The sequence below is a fragment of the Gopherus flavomarginatus genome, chromosome 10 (genome assembly GCF_025201925.1).
Source record: "Gopherus flavomarginatus isolate rGopFla2 chromosome 10, rGopFla2.mat.asm, whole genome shotgun sequence".
In the NCBI taxonomy this organism is placed as follows: domain Eukaryota; kingdom Metazoa; phylum Chordata; order Testudines; family Testudinidae; genus Gopherus; species Gopherus flavomarginatus.
In genome coordinates this window covers 23,895,590-23,920,642 of record NC_066626.1, presented here as the reverse complement: position 1 = coordinate 23,920,642, position 25,053 = coordinate 23,895,590, and the positions used below count along the sequence as shown (strand labels likewise).

At 44.4% G+C, this 25,053-nt stretch overlaps 1 protein-coding gene and 1 long non-coding RNA gene across 2 annotated transcripts in view; both read left to right on the top strand.

The window, feature by feature from the left end:
* Positions 1-25,053, top strand: part of LOC127058987 (uncharacterized) — a 253,128-nt gene that overhangs the window by 171,186 nt on the left and 56,889 nt on the right. The window lies entirely within an intron of this gene.
* Positions 16,376-22,184, top strand: C10H2orf69 (chromosome 10 C2orf69 homolog). The gene is made up of 2 exons (XM_050969527.1): positions 16,376-16,684; positions 19,449-22,184. The coding sequence occupies exons 1-2, from the start codon at positions 16,391-16,393 to the stop codon at positions 20,280-20,282; spliced, it is 1,128 nt and encodes a 375-aa protein (XP_050825484.1). The 5' UTR covers positions 16,376-16,390; the 3' UTR covers positions 20,283-22,184.

Genomic DNA, 25,053 nt, shown 5'->3' with positions numbered 1-25,053 from the left:
TCATAGGGTGTACGTCTCTGTCTCTCTCTGCCATGCTGTCTCCCCTCCCTCCATTCCTGCCGCCTTGTAGAGTGTGAAGGTACATTAACGAGTTAACCCTTGAGGGCTCAGCTAAGTGCTAGTTCATCATTTAGCAGTAAGGCATTCCTGGGAAATATCCCACCCTCTGACTCCACCACCTCAACTAAGCTTCACAGTCATCATTGCTGTGTACAGTATTAAATTGTTTGTTTAAAACTTGTATGACAAAAAAATTCCCTGGAACCTAACGCCCCATTTACATTAATTCTTATGGGGAAACTATATTCATTTAGCATTGTTTCATTTAAAGTAGCATTTTTCAGGAAGATAACTACAACGTTAAGGGAGGAGTTACTGTATGTGAGAATCTCTACCTCCGGTGAAATAATTTCTAGCTGTGGTGCACAGTTGCAGAGAAAGGCTTGAAAGAAACTGAACCAAGTACACCCTAAAGGCTCGGAAACCAGGCAGTAACTAAAAAGGAAGGAGAAAGAGAGATAGATTTTAAGCCACTGTCATAATTTTAGGCGCCTGACGTGATTTTTGAGTGGTTGGGGTTAGCAGTATGGTGCACGCCAGACAACTAACACACATACTATAAACAGAGACATGCTCTGGGCCATGCAGTTTAGATCTGGATCCAAAACCAAGTTTCCCCGAGCCCTGATAGCATTTGGGAGCCTCCCTCCTCTTACAATGACAAGGCTGCTGCGGCTGACTTCGGAGCCTGCGTTTGGCTGGGCGGAGCCTTGCCGTGGGGGTCGTTGTCCAACTGCAAAGGCCCAGTTCAGTGCTATGCCGTGGCAGGGGCAGCCCCCGGTGTTGGAAGTTGGGAAGGGACCGCCGCGCCCCCCGCGCGGGGATGGGAGCTGCGGCGCACCCCGCTGCTGCCCAGGGGGATACAGCTGGCCAATCTGTGGAGGGCGAGTGCAGCAAGGGGAAGCTGGCCGGGGCTGGCTTGTTTTACCACGGCACCACCTCTTCCCGTCCGGGGCTCTAGCTCTCACCTCCAGGGGTAGCCGGGTCCCGCTCCCGATCGATGCCAACCTGCCAAGGGGGGGACAATGTCTGAGCACAATCCGCAGCCTCTTGCCTCCCTCCTCCGGCGGCGCCCGCTTCGCTGACCTGGCTGGGATCCAGGCAGCACATGGTTTTCCAGTGCGGGCATTTGCAGCTTCACCCCGCCTCCTGCACCTCCTTGCTCCGTCGACCGGCTGGGAATTCACTGCTAAGCGAGAGACCTGTGGGGAAGACCGTGCGATACGTCCATATACATGCAGCAAAATAGTTGATAGCAATAATATTGACCCACCCTAGGGTGGGTTATTTCCCAGATCACTGGGGGACATGAGTGCAAAACTGGGTTCCCTTCCTGCAAAGACTGTGCTGCTCCCATAGCAACATGATGTGCAGCTGGCCCTGCTACTTACCACTTACAAAAATGGAGGAGTAGCTTATGTTTTCTTTCTGCATTTTGCATGATGTATACATATCTGCCAGCCAGAAACAGGAAAATATGGATGGGCTTCTGAACTTAAATAAAGTACACTGAGGTAGGAGAGCATTCTGGCAAGGCAAGCATGGGAATATGCCAACACCAAGATTTTCAAAACGGGCATAAAGCTAGGCTCCTAGATTCATATTTAGGCACGTAAGGCCTCAAACCTGAAGCTATATCCGTGTAGGCTGTTCTTTACCATGATACAAAATCCCATTGACTTCAATGGTGGTCTCTATGGGTGCAGGAGCCCACCTGTGCAGGGCTCTTTGCAGGAATAAGGCCCAGATACAGCAAACATGCATAGTATTCACAATAGTCAAGTTAAGCCTGCCTGTAAGTGTGCTGAATGAGGGCCTAAGTGGCCTGATTTCCAGCATAAGTGGCTTGAGCATCCAATAATTCCCACTGAAGTCATTTTTTTAAAATCAGGTCACTTAATTATGTGCCTAAATTTTAGGCACCTGTTTAAAAAGAAAACAAAAACTTGACATAAGCATTTTGTATGATCTATTCTACAGCCTTATCAATGTCTGGCCTTTCTAACATAGGGTAGCCAGGAACCAGTTACCCTGGTGACTGTGCAGTCAGACTAAATGAGAGCGACTAGATCATGCTAGATCAGAGGAAAAGTGTGCATGTGCCACTTAGAGCTGTAAGCTCTTTGGAGCAGGGACTGTCTTTTTGTAATGTTGTGTGTACAGTGCCTAGCACAGTGGGGCCTCAGCATCTGATAAGCCTTAAGGGCTTCCAGCTCTACTGCAATACAAGTAATAGTTCATTTCTGTGTCTACACTAAGGCTTTAAAAAAAAATTTCCACCATTGCTGTAGCTCCAGTGCAAGTCCACCAGCGTTAGCAGCAGCGGGGTGGAAGCACTAGTGTAAATCAGCTTGCGAACTTTTTATCACCATATCAAGTTAAAAGGTCAAGGGCCACTCACACCTTGTCTACACCACTGCTCCCACCTACTGTAACCCACAACGGGGGAGGGGGAGTTAAAGATCCCCCTCTGCGTTGATCCAAAGAAGAGTTGCTACAGAGCTTTAGCTAAAGCTGTGGCAATTCATGGTTTTAGCTCTATAGTTCCTCAGTTGTATCCCCATACAGAAGGCCAAGAGGGTAGCTGTTATGCTAGTACCTGTAGGCCTGCATTGGAGCTTGCAGCAACAGTATGAGATTTTAAGGAAAAGCTTAGTGTCAGAGGTGAAAGTAAGCCAATACGGTCCAGTACAGCGTACCAGCAAGAGCCAGTACACCGTACCAGACCTCACCGGCTTCTGCAGCCAGGATTTAAAGGGCTCAGAGCTTCCACAGCTGCAGGCAGCCCAGAGCCCTTTAAATCCCGGCCGTGACTCTGGCGGCTGGGCTCCCCGCAGCGGCAGGATCTCTGGACCCTTTGAATCCCAGCCCCAGCCTGGAAAAGTTTGGGGTTCCTCATGGCGGCCAGAGCCCCGGGGCCTTTAATTTGCCCCTGAGCCCCAGGGGGCTCCCAGCCACCACTTCAGCTGGGAGCCCATGGTTGATTTAAAGGCCTTGGGGCTCCCAGCCACAGCCAGTGCCCCAGGGCCTTTAAATCTTGAGATGTCTCACCTCTCCTGAATGAGGCCATCCCCCCCACACACACCCCGGACATCGGCAGTACCTGTAAGTTCTGTAAGTTACTTTCACCCCTGCTTAGTGTAAACAAGGTCAAAGAGAAAGTGAGAAAGCTCTGGGTGGGGAAGTATGTGTGCACTTGAGCACATTAAGAATCAATGCAGTAAGAAACAATGGATCTGATCTTTGCATCTGCCCAAGCTGTGCTTGGTGTGGGACGCACAGGGCAACGATGGTAGTGTGTCACCTTTATACTCTCTTGGTCCCTGAGGCTACTAAAGACTAGTATAACTTGCCTAAGGAGTGCTTTAACTTGCATCAGCAGCTGATGTCCCCTGAAGAGTTATTTTATCAGCCAGGGAATGCTGGAGCACAAAAGTGTGATAGCCTTTCCTCCTCCCTTCCTGCCTAAGATAGCCCTATGGTATGGGCTGTGTGGGGAGGCATAGAGCCAGCTACTGAGAACCAGCCCTATTACAAATCTCCTAGTGGTGCTGCTTAAATTAAGCTGTTAAATTTAGAAGAAAAGAGCTTCCTTGTCTGTTCCACCAATCTTAGCTTTCTAAGATCCTACTTTATAAAGCTATAATAATCAGATGGATGGTATAGTAAACATGATTCAAACAACACTGCACAGCACCATCTTGTGGTGATCAGACAGTTCATCTTTTCTTCTAAGTTTGAGGTTTCCATTTGAGTTTGTCATGTCAAAGAATTTTCACATTAAGAAATTGTGATGTTTCTGAGGAAAATTTAAAAATGAAGAGATTTCTGGTGTAAGTGCACTGTAAGTCTCAAAACAGAAAAGGCACAGTGTTGTGTCAAAAGTATGTTTTATAAACCTATGTTTCTTATAGCAATTTAGACCAAAACTGAAATATATATATAAAAACATACTTTCCATCATTCATACTGTTTGCTCACTCCTAATTTCATTCAATACATCCATTATCAGTTTTGTGTTTCTTTCTTTCTAAATCAGATTTCTGGCCCAGAGGGAGTGAAAGTTCTTAAAAGGCATTATATGGCTCCTGTACTTGTAATTAAAAGAACTGTATCGGTAGGATAAGTGAGAAGCATTTTCTAAAAAGGGGACAGGAAACATGCAAATAGATAGAACTATCTAAAGCAGTGGTTCTCAAACTTTTTTTTTTCCGTGGACCACTTGAAAATTGCTGAGGGTCTAGGAGGACCACTTAATGATCTTTCCAAATGTTGTTTGTATGGTTAGCTAACTATTGTACAGTGCTTTAGATAAAAGTGCTATATTAAAAAAAGTAGTAATAATTAATTTTTTTTGTTCTACAAATAAAAGCATATAATTCGTTTAATACATTTCTAATGTGATGGATGTGCCTTCTCTCCCCTACCCTGGCAGCTCCTGAGCTGAGGCTGGGAAGAAGGGCTGTCTCTCCCTGGCAGCCGCCACCCTGGATCTGGAGAAAGTTGCCATTTTCTCTGGCTGCCGCAGCCCTGCACATCCCAAATTCCCCCCAGCCCCTCTTCTCACCCCACTGCCATTCCCACCTACCCTTATCCCCACAAGGCCACCACCTAACCTTACATATGCAGCTTCTCCAGGGTCCAGGCACTTAATTAGTGGAGCCATGCCTGTGCGGCTCCACTAATTAAGTGAGTGGACCTTCATTCTCTTGTGTTCGGAAATCCAGGCACGCACCTTAGAGGGAACTATCCGCGGACCACAGTTTGAGAACCTCTGATCTGAAGCGAGGAACTTGCAGCAATAGCTGATGGGCCCCCAAAGAGTTTTTTTTATCAGTCAGGGAGCTGGAGCACAGAGGTGCTATAGGCTTGCCTCCTCCTTTGACTCCCTCCAGCAGACAAAGCTGGAGGTAGGAGAGTTTCCAAAAAGGAAGAAAATGGAGTTGTTGAGAAAAATTCCAAGTACTCTGGAAAAGAGAACACAAGCTCAATTGCTAGTGTTATAACAATGGAGGAGGCAAGCCTATAGCACCTCTGTGCTCCAGCATTCCCTGGCTTGAAACCCTGAATGTTGCCTTACTTAATTTATCTGCATTTGAGGAAGTGGCATTCCTTGCTGGTGCTTAACCTGCTCTTTTTACAGTAATGGTTATTGTTTCATTATGGTACATTTTCTTTTCTGCAATGCAACTACTTTGTATTTAGTTTAAGTGTTTTTAAAGTATTCCTCCAAGTGTAACAACACAGTTACCATATGTTATCGTTAATTTTTTGTCATATTTCCAGAGATTGCATGCAAGTACAGCAGAAGTGGAATCACTTACCCCTAAAAATCAGTTCACATTTTTCAATGGGGAATAATTATCACCCAGATCCAAATAACGGGCCAAATCATGCCATCGGTTATTAAGCGGAGCTCCCCATTGAAATGAATAGAGATTCACAGTATGGTCCAATGGGATTAGACTGTCTAGTTTTTCTAGAACAGCAATATTTTTAACAGACTATACCTGGGCCCTGCAGACTTTCAGAAGAGACTAGAATCCTAAGTAAGGCTTATCTGTCTTTCTCTCCTCATGCACTTTTATCTATTTCCACAATAGGTAGAACTATCTTCATTCTGGAGACTTCTACCATCATAATTTTAATATATAAAAGGATCCTTACTGTTTTAGTGTTTGATATTAAAAATGTTATATATTAAACATGAAAACAGCAAGGATCCTTTTCAAAAGCTAATGTGTAATGGCCAGGATCAACCAAGATACTACTTCACACTTGGATTCCCTGATCCCATCAAGATGGAGAGGACAATATGTGCCTTAAAAAATGTTCTAATGACAGCTGTTTTTAAACAATCTTTCAACACTGTTGGCGCTTCACAGTCATATAAGGAAGTTAGTTGTTTTTTTTAATCTATGGTGCACGTGGAATCTTATTCCACACAGTAGCTGAAGTTGAATTAGGAATGCATAGCCCTGCTTTATTCTGTAGTCTATTCACATGTGGGAGTCATATCCTATGGAGCCTTGCTACATTTAATATACATAAGTGTGCATTAAATGAAACAAAGTCTTGCCTCTCTTTTGAAAAAGCACTATAGAATGTAACAGGGATGAAACCAATAATGTTCCGTATACATTTAATAGGGTTCTCTATATATGACTATGGAACCTATAGGAAAATACACGTGCTATTTTGTTCTATGGGTTATTTTTTTAGCCACTATGGAATTTTACAACAGGGGTTTATCTGTTAAATTCTACCAGATGGTGGTGGGGGGGGGGGAAAACACAAACACAAACACACATGCCACTGGAAAGGTTATCATTTCATCAAATTATATAGTATATTTCCTTAAGCGCTCACTGAGCACCCATCTTGTGTAGGACACTGTTCTGCTATAGAAAGTAGTTTTATATTATGGAATGTCTTATATTTGTTTAAAAAACACAACAAATTTCATACAAAAAGTGGATGAAAAGAAAATTAAGATCCTGATCCTGTTTTCAGTGGGCATCCTTGCTGATGTAGGTATCAGCCCATGTAGCTTCAGTTGCAGGATCATGGTCTACACATTCAAACTGAAGCATTCCAAAATCAAGAAATTATGAAGTTAAAGTTACTTGTGCAACCGTAACTCTGTCACCTTGTATGTATGTATTTACAGGAGTCCTTAACTACATAATCACATTCTTGTTCCTCCAGGTCTCAGATCACATTTAGTGTGCTGTGAATGACCCAGGAGTGCTCTCACTGATTAGTGAAAATAAATATAGTTCAGTTGCCTCATTCACTGTGAACCATGCAACCTGCACATTGACTGAGGCACGGATCCTGAAGAAATAATAGTATGGGATCACATAATTAAAGATTGTATTGAAATGCATAAGCAAAAGAGGCCAAGTAAAGGTTAGTAGGCAACCTTAAATCTGGCATCCCCTGATTTCTGACGACTTCATTTTGCAACCTTAATGTAGAATAATATGAATTTACATAAGGAGTTTAAATATATCTTGTTATAATGGTCAAGGTCCTTTTCTCCTTAAATCTGCCATTAGCACATGGTATTTTGCCAAATTTTCTAAGAAAGGTTACCACAGAATCAAAAATAATTTGTTTTTTTAGTAGGTGTTGTATGTTATGGTCGTTGTGCTTGAGTTGACTTTTCTTATTGATATTTAGCCTAAACAATTATTTTGTTAGGTTGCTATCCACAAATATGGATTTTATAATTATAATTAAGGCTACATTTTAGTCACGGGTATTTTTAGTAAAAGTCATGGACAGGTCACAGGCAGTAAACAAAAATTCACAGCCTGTGACCTGTCCATGACTTGTAGTATAAACTCCTGACTAAATCTTGGATGGGGGGTGGCCTAGGAGTGCTGTGGGTGCTCAGAGGGACATCCTTGGGGCCGCTGCCACAGCTGCTGAGTGGGCAGCCTGGGACCCCGCTGGTGCTTGGTGAGGGGTTGGTAAGGCTGGCAGATTACCTACCTGGTCCGCACCTCCCCAGAAGTGGTGACATCTCCCTCTGCTCCTAGGAAGAAGTGTGACCAGGCAACTCTGCGCGCTGCCTCCATCCTGAGTGCCAGCTCCCATTGTCCAGGAACCATGGCCAATGGGAGCTGCAGGCAGTGTGTTCAGGAGGAGACAGTACACAAAGCCCCTTGGCTGCACTTCTGCCTAGGAATGTCACCGCTTCCAGGGAGCCACTCCAACGTAAGCACCACCCAGAGTCCTCACCCCCTCCTGCGCCCTAGCCCTCTCCCACACCCAAACGTCTGCTGCTACTGGAGGAGAGGGCACGGTGGCCCAAGACGGTCCCAGCAACAATCAATGCGGCTGACCCAGGAGCTGCCTGACCTGCTCAGCCAGGTCCCGGGCCAGCTGCACCAGCTGCTGCAGAAGTTCTGGAAAGTCACGGAATCTGTGACTTCTGTGACAAACTCATAGCCTTAAATTATAAATGAACACGCGTGGAGTGGCCACATGTATTATAATACTTAACTTAGTTCCCGCAGCCAGACATCCAAACTCTTCTTCCATAACTCTGCCTACCTCTGTCATCATAGTTTACACTTGCCTTGATCCTGATTTTGCTGGAAAAACTTAATTCACTCATTAGGAACCAATTCTGCAAACCTTTGGTCATGTGAGTAGCCCCACAGACTCAATGGGGCTACTCATGTAAGAATTACCCAGGAGTGTGGCATTTGCAGGATCGACCTAATCACTTCCTCTCTGCATGTCAATCCCCTCTATTATAATATTTTCAAAATCTTCATTCACAAAACTTAAGGAGCAGAAAAAAAATCCAATCCAACACACACACATCTGGACTACTCTCTCATTCAAAGAATTAATGCCATTTCACCCCGAGAGTTCTAGTTGTCTCAGAGCCTAGTTCAAAACTGATTTGGAAATCTCTCACTCCACCTATAGCTCAGCCATGATAATGATGATTCCAGAACAAGGATGCACAGCAATTTTTTCTGTTCTAAGCCTTGAGGTGGAAAGTGCTGCATTATTTTCATCTAGGAAATGTCTTAACCTTTTAAACCTTTATCAGAACAGATCTTGCGCCAGCTTTCTATGTGTAATGGCCACAGAGTAAGGACAATATTGTAATCCTACTGTATCTTTATTTCTTTGAATGAGTGTTGGTAGATAAGCATTTCATAATGTTGCAGTTCAATGAAAAGCCATGGCCTTAAGATTATTATCCATTTTCACTGTGTATTTGGAAGAATCCTAAAAGCTAATTCTCTCTTTCCTTTAACTTTCCTCTTCTAGTCAGACATACTGTTCCACGCAAAACCTTAGGCACTGCAGAGCCTGGATGTGGTCCATGCAAATAGGGGGAAAAGAGTTGATGTAACAATTCCTAATGACACCTTAGAAATTCACCAGTCTTCCAGTGGATACAGTATGAAAAATATATACCTTGTAAACAAATCAAATAGTTTAATCTTTGCTAATGGAACTCTTAGTAATCAATATACACAAATTTTAGAGACCACATAGACTTATTCTTCATACAGAAAAGTGTGAATGGCAGGTAATATTGTTTCACTCTTGGCAGACAGCAGAGTAAATCAATAAGCAATCAATGCCTTCTCTAATGGTTACTTTGACCTAATGTGATTCTAAAGTTATGTGAGTGATCCATAACTGGAAAAACTATGCAATGCAAAAATTCAGTACCAGAAGATTATACAGAATAATAAATAACCAAAATAATTTATGAAAATACAACTTCAAATATAAACTGAAATAGAGTTGTAGGATATCTTTATTTAGCTCTGATAAAGCTTGATTAAAGGATGACAGACACACCAATAAACATTCAGTCAGCAGCAACTACCTATTTCTAGGCTCCTTTAAGTTAACAGAAGGCAGCCTTCATACACCTAGCCTGTGTCCAGGAGCGGTGCCAGAGTTTCTGGCACCCTAGGCAGAATTCGGGGGCGGCATTTTGTGTTCGCCCCATGGGGCGCGCAGGAGCTTCCGGATCCGCTCCCATCATGCAGCCGAAGAAGGAACCATCCGCCAAAATGCCACAGGCGACAGCGGCAGTCATTGAGCTGCTCAATTGCCTGCCACCATTTTCCACAGCACGTTGGCAGAATGTCCTTCTTCCTCAGTGTGACGGGAGCGGAAACGGAAGCTCCCGTGCGCCCCATGGGGAGCACACAAAATGCCGCTCCCTGAATCCTGGCGCCCTAGGCGACCACCTAAGGTCGCCTAATGGAAGCGCCAGCCCTTCCTGTATCTACTTACTTATATGTGTCTCAGCACCATAGCATTTTATCCACAAAATATTTATGTGATATAGGGAAATTATTATTCCATTTTACAGATGAGAAACTGAGGCACAGGGTAACCGAAGTTACTACAATACTACAGGAATGCTATGGCAGACACAAAAATGAACCTAGACTACAAAGTCTTAGCTCTATGCACTAGATACCCATCCTTCCACCACTTACTCCGGAAGAGATAATGAAATATGTACTGTGGTTTACAGGTCTGGATTTATTATCATCTGTGTACAGTACTTTATATTTCACTTAAACAGCAACAGAAAAACTAAATGCTAAATCCACTCTAGTTAGAAAATAATAAGGTACACAGTTGTAGGAGCTACAGTAGAGATAGAAATGAAATAACATTAAAGTCAGATGTTGTTATCCCTCTATTCTCACCACTATTGCAATTCTCATCCTTCTAGACCAGACGTGGGCAAGCTACGGCCTACAGGCCACATCTGGCCTGCGGGACCGTCCTGCCCGGCCCCTGAGCTCCCAGCCGGAGAGTCTAGTCCCTTCCCCCGCCACCATGCCACCGCATGGGCTGTGCTCTGGGCTGCCACTCCCACTGGGCAACATGGGGAGTGCAGCTGGCTCTGGCCAGGTGTCGCGGCTGCAAGCTCCTGCTGCTGATAAGGGGGTGGGGAGTGGGGGAGTTGGGTAAGGGAGTGGAGGGTTCTGGGGGGCAGTCAGGGAGGAGTGGGTGGTTGGATGGGGTGGAGGTTCTGGGCGGGCGGTCAGGGGATGGGGAGCAGGGAGGGTTGGTAATGGGAGTCCCGGGGAGCCTGTCGGGGGCAGGGATGTGGATAGGGGTCAGGAGGGCCATCACGGTACACGGAACAGGGGGAGGTTGGATAAGGGAGCGGTATCCCGGGAGGCAGTTAGGGGCAGAGGCCCCCAGGAGGGGACAAGGAGCAGAGAGCGGTCAGGGGACAAGGAGCAGAGGATGGTTGGATAGGGGGTGGGAGTCCCAGGGGGGGCTGTTAGGGGCAGGGGTGTGGATAGGGGTTGGGGCAGTCAAGGGACAGGGAGCAGGGGATTTGGATAGAGGGCAGGGGTCCCAGGAGGGGGCGGTAAGGAGACAAAGAGCATGGGGGTGGGATGGGTTGAGGGTTCTAAGGCGGGCAGTCAGGGGGTGGAAAGTGGGAGGAGGCGGATGGTGGTGTGGGCCAGGCTGTTTGGGGAGGCACAGCCTTCCCTACCCGGCCCCTCCATACAGTTGCGCAATCCCGATGTGGCCCTCGGGACAAAAAGTTAGTTTAGAACAGGGGTGGGCAATCTGTCTAGTTCAACCATTTTCTGTAAAGCCACCAAGCAAAAAAAATATCTGTAAGCCAACTGCCTTAAAATCTGGGGTCCAGAATTCATAATTACAGAACACAATTACTCTGCAGTGTTCAAATTGTTACCAAGTTGCTGTGCTGTAGATTTCTATTATATAACATATGTATAATATTGATAATCAGCTTGGATTTTCTGTACCTAGATGAATTTGTTGTGTCTTGCTGCAAGAAGATACCTAGTAAGCAGTGTGACATAAAGTACTCAAAGTACTTTTTATACAGTCATGATCTCGTCCAAGAAAACTGCCTGCTGTTGTTTGTTTCTACTGGATTCAGGGAAAAATGACTTTGGGTACATTTTTGTGTATAAACAAGATTACACCAAGAATATACCTGACTCCTACCACCAATTTCTCTTCCAAAGGGAAACAACTATGAAAGGCCTCATATATGGCTAAATGTTTGGGCCAAAGGAATAGTAATACTTTGCACGTCTATATTGCCTTCCATTCAAGAACCTCAGAGTGCTTTAAGACCGTAAGGGTTTGTCTACATAGAAAAGATTTTTTTTTCGGTATAGGTATTTCCACTATAATTAAACTGGTATAACTATTGCAAAAAAATGCATCCATGCTGCTTTGTTTATGCTGGCTTAATCTACTTCCCTTTGAAATCACTGCACACGCAAGATGGAATATGTTTTTCAAAATAACTCCTCTGTATTCTAGGTAGATATCGAATGTTCTACTATTAGGCTCAATGCTTTTTGGGATTTTTCCTCACACCTTATTGTGGAATACCTACCATAACCTAACAGAAATCTGGGACTTGTACTCAAAGTCAGAAACTCCCATGATTCCTTTCCTGGTACCCCATAATTCATCTGGTTTTAGCAGAGCAGTACCATTTTCAAACTGGTATCAGGCAGAATGGAGGAAGCACTGCTGCGCACCACAATCTTGATCATCATTAATAAGAGGCAGGGTCCTTCAAACGTATTGGCAATCACGGAGGCTGTTGGCTTTGGATGAATTGGATGGCTTGGCAGTCGCCATGAGCATTACTGCCGTGACACCATGTGAATACTGCTAGAGGAGGAAACTCTCCAGCTAGCTCTGCATGATAATTTCCTGGGGCAGCTTCAGTTGATGGAGTGCCACTTCTGGGCTTGGCCAGCTAGCACCAATTAGTGGTACAGAATAGTGCTGTTGAACTCTGATGACGCTAGCAGTGCAAGCAAAGATTCAGGATGCAGAAAGCTACTTTCCTCAAGATCTGTGAACAGCTTACCCTAAGGATGCAGTAGTGAAACACCTATATGACAGTTCTCCTCAGCATGGAGCAGCACATGGAAGCTCGCCATGCATGGTAGCAACTGCTCAGTAACTAGATTCCAGTTTGGTGTTGGTAAGTCAGCTGTCAAGGCTGTTCTCATTGAGAGGCTGCTGCTTCCCCAGATTGTAAAGCTGGACAATGCACAGGTTGTTGTTTTGGATTTGCATTGTTGAGGTTCCTGAATTGCAGAGGGACCTTTACTGGGACCCACATATCTATTATTTCTCCCCATCCACTGCAGGCTTCAGAGTTCATCATCGAGAAATACCTCCTGCTGTTGATGATACAAAGCCTGGTGACCTCCATGGTAAGTTCACCACTATTAACATGGGCTGATCTGGAAAGGTCCATGATGCCAGGATCTTTAGAAACTCACCTCTGTTTTATGCAATGAAAAAAATGGAACTTTGGCCCCTAAAACTACTCTGGACACTAACAGTGTTTTGATTGCTCCTGTTCTGAGAGACCCAGCTTAGCCACTGCTTCCCTAGTTTATGAAACCTTTCACTGGCCACTTAGAAAGAAGCTGTTTAACTATACTCTGACAAAATGACAGTGGAGCTTCCTTGAAAGCCTGAAGGGAAGGTAAAGGTGTCTCATGACAAGACTAGAAGTTTGAGTAATATCTACCTTTTACATAGGTGTCATGGGTGCCTGCTGTGTTTTGCACAACATCTGAGAGCGAGGGAGAGTCCCTCCCTGGTGGGTGAGAAGCAGAAGTTAAGAGACTTTCTAAATTATATGAACAGTCAAAGAGGGTGCCTTTGCAAAATGCCTCAGCTGTTCAAGTTTGGATAGGCCTGAGGGAAGGGATCTCGTCTGTCTGACGGAGGACCTGCGGCAGACAGGATGCTTTCTGGGGGCAAACTGTCCAGCATATAGAGGGGTTTCATGGTGGCCTGCCTGGAAAAAATACAGTCCAGCTGCTCATAGTAAATGCATGTGCTGTGAGCATTCTCAGCAATTTCATTTTTGTCTCTTGTGTTCTTGTAATTCTGCCAGAGCTCTTTGGCTTTTGGCACAGCACTGGGCCATGCCCCAGAGTACCCCTTCTGCATTTTCTGCACGTGCTATTCATAAATATTTGCATTGCAGCGATTCCTGTTAAGATGAGACAGGACATGCCCTCTCCTCTCCATGGCTTCTGGAAAGGAAGTCCAGGACCTCAGAATGGGACCAAATAGATGCAAGGTCATGATTGGTATACTAGATTCAGTATATGAATTTGCCAGTAGCCAGAGTTGCAAAGGAGTGTGTTGAGGTGTGCGCTAGGGTTTAAACAGGAAAGTGGTCAAGATGACCCTAGAGCAGTGGAGTGCACATGGATAACCAAACGTGCTCACCCAGATGTGAGGCAATGAAGCGTGGAATAATAGCAGGAGCGAGGACTATCTGAAGCAGCACAGCTAATTCAAAATGAGGATGCATCCACCTGAACCTTATAGCAATAACTTATTTTGAAAGTTCTGTTGCTTCCAAAGCAGGTTTAATGAAAACAGGATAAAGACACCAGCTAAACTGAGAAAATAACTTTTGTGTATGGATGTAAGACAGTTTGTCCCAAAGAAACTAAATTACAGTAAAAAAACAAAACAAACAAAAACCCCTCTCCTGTATACACAAGCCCCAAAATGCATATGGATGGTGCAAATGTACATGGATTGTGCACTCAGGAAGACAGGCAGAATCTACCACCAGTCCAGGCCCCAGAACAGCCACTCCGTGGCCACTACTTCAACCTATGGGCTGAAGTAGCCCACCGTAAGTGAGAGCATCTAGCCAGTGGATCTACTTGCCCAACTCTCTAAAAGATCCTCTGTGCTATCCTGTCACCACCACCACCCCAAACACAGAGAAGCCTGTTCTATGCCTTCCATGGCCTAGAAGGGAAAATTTGTCTGTAACAGAGTCCTCAAAAGGCCAGGTTGCCTAGTGATTAGCACACCCAGTTTCCAGTGCCACACCTCCCAGAAGAAAAGGTCTTCAGTCCAGTTCCTAACCTTTGCATGTGGCTTAGCTCCACATCAGGGTTTTCAACATCTTTACTCTCTCCTTACTAGAGGCGTGTGTGGAAATAAGGCTTGTGCCCCTCCTGCAACAAGAACAGTTAGCAGGGGAGCCCATGCCCTCCCACTCCACCAGGCTCTGACTCAGAGTCCTATGAGAAACAGTGTCAGGCACTCTGGCATGCCCCCAGAGCTGCTTCCTTGGATCACTTCCTACTGTCTACCCCTACAGCTTGCAAGCCCAACATGAGATAGAAAAAGATAAGTGAACCTTCAGCCCCAATCAGCCTCAGCAGACAGCCTTTGTCCTCACAGGGAGACTTTTTCAGGAGCCCTCAGGATAAATAGGTCAATCATCCTCCCTCATCTCAGTTGAGTTGCTCCCTTCTAAGCTTCATCTCCATTTGGTGCATGCTCTGCAGGTTTGGATGACTGGAGCTACCTGAGATGAGTATCAGAGGGGTAGTGGTGTTAGTCTGGATCTGTAAAAGCAGCAAAGAATCCTGTGGCACCTTATAGACTAACAGACATTTTGGAGCATGAGCTTTCGTGGGTGAATACCCACTTCGTCAGAAGCATGTGCATGCACTGAGATGAGTACTGTCCTTTAACCCTTTTGGGCCAGTGTGGGGTTTGGCCATCCCATTACATTGTCCTCTATTAATTTAATAAATTTCAAAATGTTTTAGGCTAGGTGGAGACTCCTGATGGCCACACATTGTCAGCACCAGCCCCCTCTCCTATCAGCCAGTCAGAAAGGAAGCAAACCTCCAACAATCAAATTAGCCCAATACCATGATTTTTCCAACAGTGGAGATGCAGAAGCAGACATTCCCCAATTCTGCCTCCTTGTGGTTGGACAAATCTCGGTATTGGGATAATTTCAGGATTTCCATGCAGTCTGTGAAATCGTCATTCACACAGGGGCTGACCACAACTGCACCCACCCTGAGCGCCGACCCTGCCAACTGCGGCCAATGGGAGCTGCAGGGGCAGTGCCTGTAGGCAGAGGTGTGCAGAGACCCCTCCAGTCCCCTGCCTAGGAGCTGCTGCTAGAGAGGGGTGCAGGTTGCTTTCGGGAGCCGCCTAAGGAAAGCACTGCAACCCTCACCCTCTCCCACACTCAACTCCCGCCCAGAGCCCAACCCATCCCCCCAGACCAGAGCTCCCACCCAAACTCCCTCCCAGAGCCCAACCCATCCCCCCAGACCAGAGCTCCCACCCAAACTCCCTCCCAGAGCCCAACTCGTCCCCCCAGACCAGAGCTCCCACCCCAACTCCCTCCCAGAGCCCAACTCCTGCCCCCCAGACCAGAGCTCCCACCCAAACTCCCTCCCAGAGCCCAACCCGTGTCCCCCAATCTCCTGCCCCAGACCTGAGCTGAGCTCCCACCCAAACTCCCTCCCAGAGCCTTGGGCAGGTGGGGGGGGGCGGACCCGTTCGGGGCAGCTAGCCCAGGGAGGCCGGGCACCCTCTGGGCCTGGCTACCTCCCATTCCCCCTCCTGCGCTGCCTGCAGGGTCAGCAACGGGCAGTTATCCCGCACTGCGCTTTTACTTGTACTGCCGCATCCCTTACGAGGGAGCCGTTATGCCTGTTGCAAAAAGTCTGGGACACGAACAGGAGCAGTGCGCATGCGTATCGCCACACTCCCTCAGCCCTTTCAGGTTGGTCCGTCCCGTTCCATCTCCAAGAAGAGGCGGGAAGCGAAGTCGCCAATAGGAGGACAGCACCCCCAGACCACGCCCCTAAATCTCTCTCTGTGGATAGGACCTACCCCCTCCGCTCCGGCGGCATCGCCCCTCGTCTTGCGCATGCGCTGTACGCCGGCAGCAGGTGTGGCCTGGTGGTGCGGCCGCGGCGCGAGGCCCAGCGCGGGGCTGGTGACTCCTATGAGCAGGCGCTCGCGCTGCTCGCCCGCCGCCAGCTCGGCGCTGAGGGGACTGGTCGGCTCGGCTTTCCTCTGCCTGGCCCGGGCCATGAGCCTGTGCCGAGCCCCGCCGAGCTGCGAGGCGGGGCCCTCGGACGCCGGCTCCTCCCCCGCCCGCCTGAGCCCCCCTTGGCTGCGGCTGCCGCAGGTGCCGGGCGCCGACCCCGGCAGAGCCAACGACCTGTTGCTGCTGCTGCCGCCGGAGCAGCCGCAGCCGCCTCGGCATCATGTCGTCTATTTCCCGGGGGACGTGCAGGTACCGGCCGGCGGGGCGGGGAGACGGGCCAGGAGCCGCACCGAGCCGGCGCGGGGGCCGAGCAGACCGACCCGCTGCCCCGCGCTGTTCCCTCCCTCAGCGCAAACTCATGGGGGCGGGGCCGTCTCCTGCCCCCCTCCCAGGGACGGGGGCAGCGCTGGTTTGGTCTCCCTGTGCTACTAAGTCAGGCTAAACCCACTCTTGCAAGGGGAGTAGAGTTATGGTGTGTTGGGGGCGGAGCCTGCTGCCCTCATAGCTCCTGGCAGTGTGTGCATTGCAAACAGGTCATACCCACATCAAGTGGCCATACAATGGAGGAAGCTAAAGGCATGCTGTGAAGTGGTGCACATGGGAATGCTGCTCCTTTGGGCAGGGATGGTGTCCCTAGCCGCTGTTTGCCAGAAGCTGGGGATGGGTCACTTGGTGATTACCTGGTCTGTTCATTCCCTCTGGGCACCAGGCATTGGCCAGTGTCGGAGGACAGGCTAGTGGGCTAGATGGACCTTTGGTCTGACCCAGTATGGCCATTTATGGTTAAGTCCATAAATGGCTATTAGCCAGGATGGGTAAGGAATGGTGTCCCTAGCCTCTGTTTGTCAGAGGGTGGAGATGGGTGGAAAGAGAGAGAGATCACTTGATCATTGCCTGTTAGATTCACTCCCTCTGGAGGCACCTGGCATTGGCCACTGGGCTAGATGGACTTTTGGTCTGACCCAGTATGGCCATTCTTATGTTCTTATTCTTATGGCAAGCATTATAAAAATGCTGCGATAGATAAATACAGTCCTGTCCACTAGTGTGGAATATTAGTGTGATTATCTTATATGGCATGCATTGCAACTCATTGTTAAATATATTGTGTGTTTGGATCTATTAGGAGCTACTTACATTAGGATATGGTGAGAGTGTTTACGGTTAAGTAGAGTGAAAGTTGATGCCTGATTTGTTTCATCTCTCTCCTGTGCGCACTGCAGTTCTGGTTAGAGTGAACAGCTCTGTATTGTACAATTGAATTGTTTTGTTAGGGTGAAAATAGAATTAACTAAGATGATGTGTACATGTGTATGAAAATTTATTTAAAAAATCTAATAAAACAAGATTGTTGTGAAATCGAGTGGTCAAAAATTAAGGTTGCTCTAGAATGTTAGCAATTTACCCATACGTTATCAGTAATATAATAAATCTAACAAGAAACAGGATATGATAAATATCAAACTGTGGAGCAGCATTAGCTCCTATAGTCTTCTGGCTCTTGAGTGCTTGGTTTAAGGTCAGTTAACAGAGGGGAAGCAGGCATGGATCAGCATTCATGTTGTGCTCCCTGTCAGTGCCTGGGCAAGCTAAAGCTCCAGAGCAAACCAAATTCAGTGATTCACTCTGGTCACAAGCAACCTGAGGCACTTGTACATGTGTTAAGAAGAAGAAAACTGTCTCTTTTTCTGACAGTTACTCCCCATGCATTAATGAATTATAAAATGTTAAGTCTAGCTATTTAGATTTGGAAGCTAATAAGCTACACAAGTGAAGTTTATAAACTGCTTGAACCAGGGCTTGTAGGCTTGTTCTTTCACAGAAACTCTTACCTAAAACTAGTAATTAATGTTTCTTGGCCTGAAAGTTCTTGACACTGGCATCAATAATTGAGATGTTCAGTTACAATAACTTATTGTGACTTCTCTAGTTACTTATTGTGGCAGTTGGGAGCATTTGAGTGGTTTACAGTCACTAACAAATTCATACTCGCAATATATTTCTGAGGTAATGAAGTATTATTTATTGCACAGATGGGGAACTGAGACTTAAAGAGATTGAGGCCCTGATCCTGCAAAGGCTTACCCACATGTTTAGCTTTGTCTCTGAGTAGTCCAATTGACTTCAATATTTCTATGGTGAAGAAAGCACAAGAGTAACTTTTTTTGTTAGGGGAAAAAACCCTTTTCCTCCTCCATAACCAGAATGAAGCAAAAAAACCCTGCACAAACAAAATTTTTTCTGGCTTTTTAATGTTTTACGGTTTGTGACTGTGCAAAGAATAATAGACTTTCTCCTCTGTAAACTAGGTCTGGCTTGTCAAGAGTCGTGTGTCATTTCTCTTGTCCATTAACAGAAATAGGGCTGTGGAAGACCACCCATATTTCTGAGAGTTGTTTTTGTTTGCACTACTAGCCAGGTGGATATAAGTGGAATGCGTTAACCTATCTTAAAAAGAAATGAGATCAGTGATGTCTTTGATTAATTTCCTGTGTATTCTTTATCCTTAAAGTGATAAAATTAGTTTTACATTTTAAATATTAAGGCCAAACAATAATGGTGAATTAATATTTTTGTGAGGCTGAATATAATTTAATGTAATCTGTAGTCTACAGAATCTTAGCCTTTTGAAGTGGGAATTCACCAGAACACAATAAAAATCAACACTTGAAGACTGAATGCTGTATTTGGGTAACATTTTGCTATAATATGTGTGCAGTGAGCAACATCTTTTCTTTAAGACTTGTTTAAGTTTACATATCTTACTTATCAGAAAAAAAAACACATGCTTCCCATTTTGAAGATTAACTATCCTGTGATCCTGGGTATTGAATGTCTCAAAGACGTACTTTCCCAAAGACAATCATGTATCCCTTTCTAGCAGCCAGCCATAGCCCTTTCCATAAGTGCTTGTGCTAGAGAGTGTGAAACAAACTGAGAGTTAAACCTTTGCTCACCAGAAACACTGCACTCCTACAACATAGTAATGTGTTGTCTGTCTCGTTTCTTTCAGAACTATCGTGACGTTATGGCCTGCCATCCAGAAAACTTTCAATGGGAGTGCTGGAGTTTAGAAAATATTGCTACTATACTCGCTCGTCGATTCCCTAATAGTTATGTTTGGGTTGTAAAATGTTCCCGTATGCATCTGCACAAATTCAGCTGCTATGATAATTTTGTGGCAAGCAATTTGTTTGGAGCACCAGAACACGGCAGTAACTTTGGAGCTTTCACACACCTTCATGCGTTGCTAGTTAATGTATTCAGTATCACCCAGAACATTTTGCTGTCCCAAAAGAGTATGTATAGTTTCAACACGGATGAAACAATAGCTGTTTGTAAGTCAAAATCTGTTCCTACTACAAATGGCTGTCCAGCATCAGAGAGAGAGAGAAATTGGGAACATTTTGATAATTCTGCTATGAGTTTTGGTACACCATCTGCTATAGGTGAAACATCATTTACTTTGATTGGCTTCAGTAAAGGGTGTGTGGTTTTGAACCAGCTGCTTTATGAGTTAAAAGAAGCTAAAAAGGACAAGAACACAGATGCCTTTATAAAAAATATAAGAGCATTTTACTGGCTGGATGGTGGTCACTCTGGAGGAAGCAATACTTGGGTTACTGACCCTGAAGTGTTAAAAGAATTTGCAGAGACAGGGATTGCAGTTCATGCTCATGTTACACCTTACCAAGTGTTTGATACCATGAGGTCATGGATTGGGAAGGAGCACAAGAAATTTTTGCAGATTCTTGAAGAATTTGGTGTGCAAGTAAATAAATTGCTTCATTTTGCAGATGAAGTCCCTTCTTTAGATAACCACTTCAGAGTTCATGAAGTATTTTGAGACTTTGAATACACATCTGTGTACTGTTCTTTGCAAAAGCACTTTTGACATTATAAGTCTTGTAAGGTTGACTTACAATTTGTTGCGCGCTGACAGTCTCTAAAGAGAGTACTAGATCCATTATAACGTGTTAATCTGTATATATATATATAAATTCATGTAGTTTAAGAAGGGGCTTGGCAAAAAGAGCCTAGATGTTTTTGCTGATATTCCTATAGCAAGAGAGATTGTATGACTCTTGGGGAAAAAGTAACAACTGTCCATAAATAGATGTATTTTTTAACGTAACAGATGGACATTTTTGTGTAAAATGTTTGTATTTTCTCTGAAACTGATTTCTGTGGCCAAAATTTTCAACCCTGCTGCCTGAAGTTAGGCTCCTACATCATATATTGCTGTCAGTAGGAGTTGTAGATGCTCAGGACCTCTGAATGTCAGGCCACTTTTAGTGGGAAACCTAATTTTGACCTCTGCCAGTAGAAGACAAGAATCTTTTAAGCTTTTTGGCATAAAGGAAAAGATGATAGCTGGAACAGTCTTAGTTATATACTTCAGTGCAAACTGTACTATCTGGATAGTTTAAATCTAGTTCTGTAACTTTCCCTAAATGAAGCAAAAGTACAAATGACATTTACTTTTGGAATAATGGTGCCAATCTATTCTTCCTAATAGCCACAGAAAGGGCATGGTGCTTATGACAGTTCCATTAACTAATTGCTAACCATCTGCCATTGCGTAGCCTTTCATTTGGGAACTAGAGAATATTAAACATGTAGGTATAACTTTTTAAATGACCAAGAATGCTCGTTAGTGTTTAATTTATGGTTGTTTCAACATTCCCTTGAGGCTTGACTAACTTTTACAACTCTCATGCTTTGACTATAACAGTTACCTGTGAGGTGTGTCAGTCCGTTTGTATCTGAAGTTTGGGCCCTTTTTGAAATCTGTAACAAATTGCTGATCATCTAAATCAAGCCATGAAATATACTGCAAGTTATATGGTAAATTCTAGAACATGTTCTTAATTTCACAAAGAGTTTTGAAAGATCAGTTTGTAGAACCTTGAACGTTTGTTAGTATATTGCACACACACACAAGAGCTCTACAGCTTTATTTTCAGAAGCATAATTTTCTATGCAATTTTTTTCTGACCAAAGTGCAAAACTCGATAAGTACAAAGGATGCTGTCAGCTAGTTTAGGCACGAAAGTTGAATGTATTTCAAAACTGCTACAAGATAGGTGAGGGATAGAATCTGTTGCCTTACAAGTCTTTTTCATATTTATCCAAGTGATAAATGAATCTTGGCTTAGAAAATCATAACCCTAAAGATAGCCACAGCTGTTGATGAACCCATGGTTGTTTGAAAAAATATTTGTCTGGAAGTACGTAAAACAATTGTTACAGCAACCCTTGGTTGTAAAGATGGAGCTACCAAAAATTAGTGTGAGTCTACTTTGAAAAGAGAATGTATAAATTGCACCATGCTCAACTTGTTCCTTACTTGGGATTATATCTGCTTGCTTAGCGACAGTTTTTACTTTTTCCTCCTTTTAGCTCTACAGTGCTGACAGAGAGAGCTGGATTCTTTTTTCCTCATGCATAATCACACAATTGTTTAATTCCACTCAGCTACCCCTTTGTAAGAACACTGGAGGTTAAATGGATGTCACAAACAGAATTTGGCATGTACACATCTTACTGATGGTGGTGGTATGCAAGAATGAAAAATCCAAGCTAGACTCTAGAGAAATCTTTTTTACTTGTCAACTTAGCGCAATTGATATGGAAGCAAGTGAAAAACATTGCACACTAAATACCATGTTTTACAGAGTCACTTTTCAGAGTAAAACAACCCATTGAGATTAAATCTACTTCGACAGGCTTAAATGTTTGCTCATGAGTGAACAAAAAATTAGCCTATTCAGTAATTATACATTAAAGTGCTTTAAACTATGGAGAAAATTATAGTATATAGTATGTAAAATGAATTCATAATCATTAAACTTTCCACAAGGATGTGATATCCAGCTTCTGCTGCTGTTCAAGTTTCATTGGAAGTTTTAGCCAGCATTACCTATTGACTATCTTCTCAATATATTTTTAATAACTCTTCTTTATATACACATTCCGAAATAGAGGATTACCCCTGGTAGCACTCTTAACTACGCAAGTGGGAATCAGGGTTTTCCTATTTGAAATATATACTTTAAAGACAACAAAGCACACATATTGTAGCCTGTTTAATAAAAATCTACTAATTGAGAGGTCTTAAGCAAATCATCCATGCTTAGACTGAAAAATACATCTTATGTTCCTTATTGGTGGGGGGTGTGTGTGTATAATGAAAAATCTTTTCCAAAGTTGTGCAGATATTAATCTTGGTACACAAAGAAAAGAGAATTGTCTATTCTGTAATAGGCACATTTCAAAACAATATTCAGTGCTAGCCAAAGTGGAAAGCTTCACTTTTAAAAGGATATTACAAACCTGTGAGAAGAGCTATTTATACTGGTTGGCAGTGCCCTCAAGGTATCTGGATGGTTGTCCTAAGGAAATCTGAATCAGTACAGCAAAAGTGGTTTACAGTAGCCAGTACATTTGATCATATTATAGTTTCCATGTTACTTTGAAGATAAATGTTCATATAAAATGCGTTTCCATCCTTAAGAGTGGTTCTTGTTCTAAGATTTGCTATTTGTCCCTGTTTTTTACTTGGAAATATTTTGACTGTTTTCACTTTCTCTAGACAGTTGCAGTATTCTATTGGACTGTGCCCCTGTCATTCACTTCAGTGCATGCTAAAAAATGTGCAAACAATGTGGAAAATCACCTCCGTGTGAATGTAAAACTAACTGTATTAAACAAGGAATCTGCAGTTAACTGGTGTGAGGTATACTTTGTGGATTTGTGTTCATGTACTCCTTGTATTGAATGTTGTCAAAGTAGCTTACTTAAGAAAGGCATAAGGTGGTCTGTTGTTTGTCCTGAGGGACAGTAAAATATTTCGCCTAACTGTATATAGTAAAATGCCCTTTAGAACAAGATTCAGCTCTGTGAAACTGTCAAGATTCCTCATTACCTATTTAGTGTAGAAGTGTATATATTTTCAAATCTCGGAAACTTCGCTGTAGCAATTTTTTTTATCCCCCTTTGTTTTACTGATATAGCACCAACATATGTGAGGATATGTGTAAAAATACCATTCAAACATTAACATTTGAACACTTATTTATATTTGTATCCATTTAATTATGCCATCTTTTATTTAAAAAAATTCTAAAGGTGACTAAATGAACCATAAAACAATCAAGATGCTTTATACAAGTGCAAATGTAACAGTGTAGGTTTGTACTAAAATTGAATGTAAATTATGATGGAATTGTGGTACAGCAGGTTAAGCAGTGAAACTATCCTAGTTTGTTCTACTGTAACAGTTTAAAGAGAGAAGCTCCCTTGTGAGAAGTGGTCAGATAATTAACCACTGTACAGTAGTACAGGCATTTTGTTAATTTAGATACTACAATATTTCTATATGCTGTAATGTACATTGCAGGCCTCTTGCAGTGTGTCCCCCCTTGGGCTCTCCCACTGGGTCTTGATCTTTCTCCCTACCCCTACCCCTGCTCCTGCCCTGGTCTCTTCATCACACCTTCCTTGTTCAGCTAGTCCCAGTTTCCACCTTCCACACAGTAGATTCTTCAGCTCATCCTTTTTAGCTCAGTGTCTTTGAATGCCCCTTGTTCCTGACTTTGTGGCAGAGGGTGGATAAAGTTTCAAATCTACTTTCTCTCTACCATTTATCATTTTGTATACTGTTTTCATATCCCTTCTGTCTCTTCTAAACAGTCCCCATCTTTTCAATTTCTTTATGGAAGACTGTCCAAGGAATACACTGGCTGTACACCTGTTGTGGATTGGGGGAAGGAGGAGTGTGGAACTGTGTAATCACAGATTTATAGGCCTAGTCCCAACCCCTGCAAGATGGGCTTTGTTACATGTAGGAGTTGTGCAACGGCTGCACTGCAGATAGGGCCTTCTGCAGCCATAGGCGCTGACTTCCCCTCTGCCTGGTGGATGCCTGGACCCACCCCTGGCCCTGCCCCCATTCCATTCCTTCACCAAAGTCCTAGCCCCCACTTCCACCCTCTTTCCCCAAGTCCCTACCCCTGCCCTGTCTCCTCCTGAGTGGGCTGTGTCCCTGCTCCTCTCCCTCCCTCCCAGAAAAGTCCTAAGTGCCACCAAATAGCTGTTAGGCAATGGGGGGCAGGAAGCACTGGGAGGGAGGAGCAGGGACGCAGTGCACTCATGGGGGGAGAAGGAGGAGTGAGGGGGGAGCTTGGCTGCCGGTGGGTGCAGAGCACCCACTAATTTTTCCCTGTGGGTGCTCCAGCCCTGGAGCACCCACAGAATCAGCACTTATGTCTGCAGCTGCTGCCTGAGTACACTAATTCTTTCTGCTAGCATGAAGTGGTGCTGACAGTTCACTATTATTGTAGCTCAGTACTAGACTGAAATGACATCCAGTCTAATCCTACCTCTCTGTTCTGCTAACAGGACCCAGAGGGGGCTATTTACAAGATGAGATCTTAATTCATTTTAGCTTAGCTATGCTACTTATCTCTTACCTTTTCTCCATAAACACCCACTAGACTGCTTACCTCACATATGTATTTTTAAAGAGATGCATTCAACTTTCAGGAAAATACTGGGTGGGAATATAAATCAAGAATGGTGCTGTCTTGTCCTGGGTACTTAAGTTTATCCTTGTT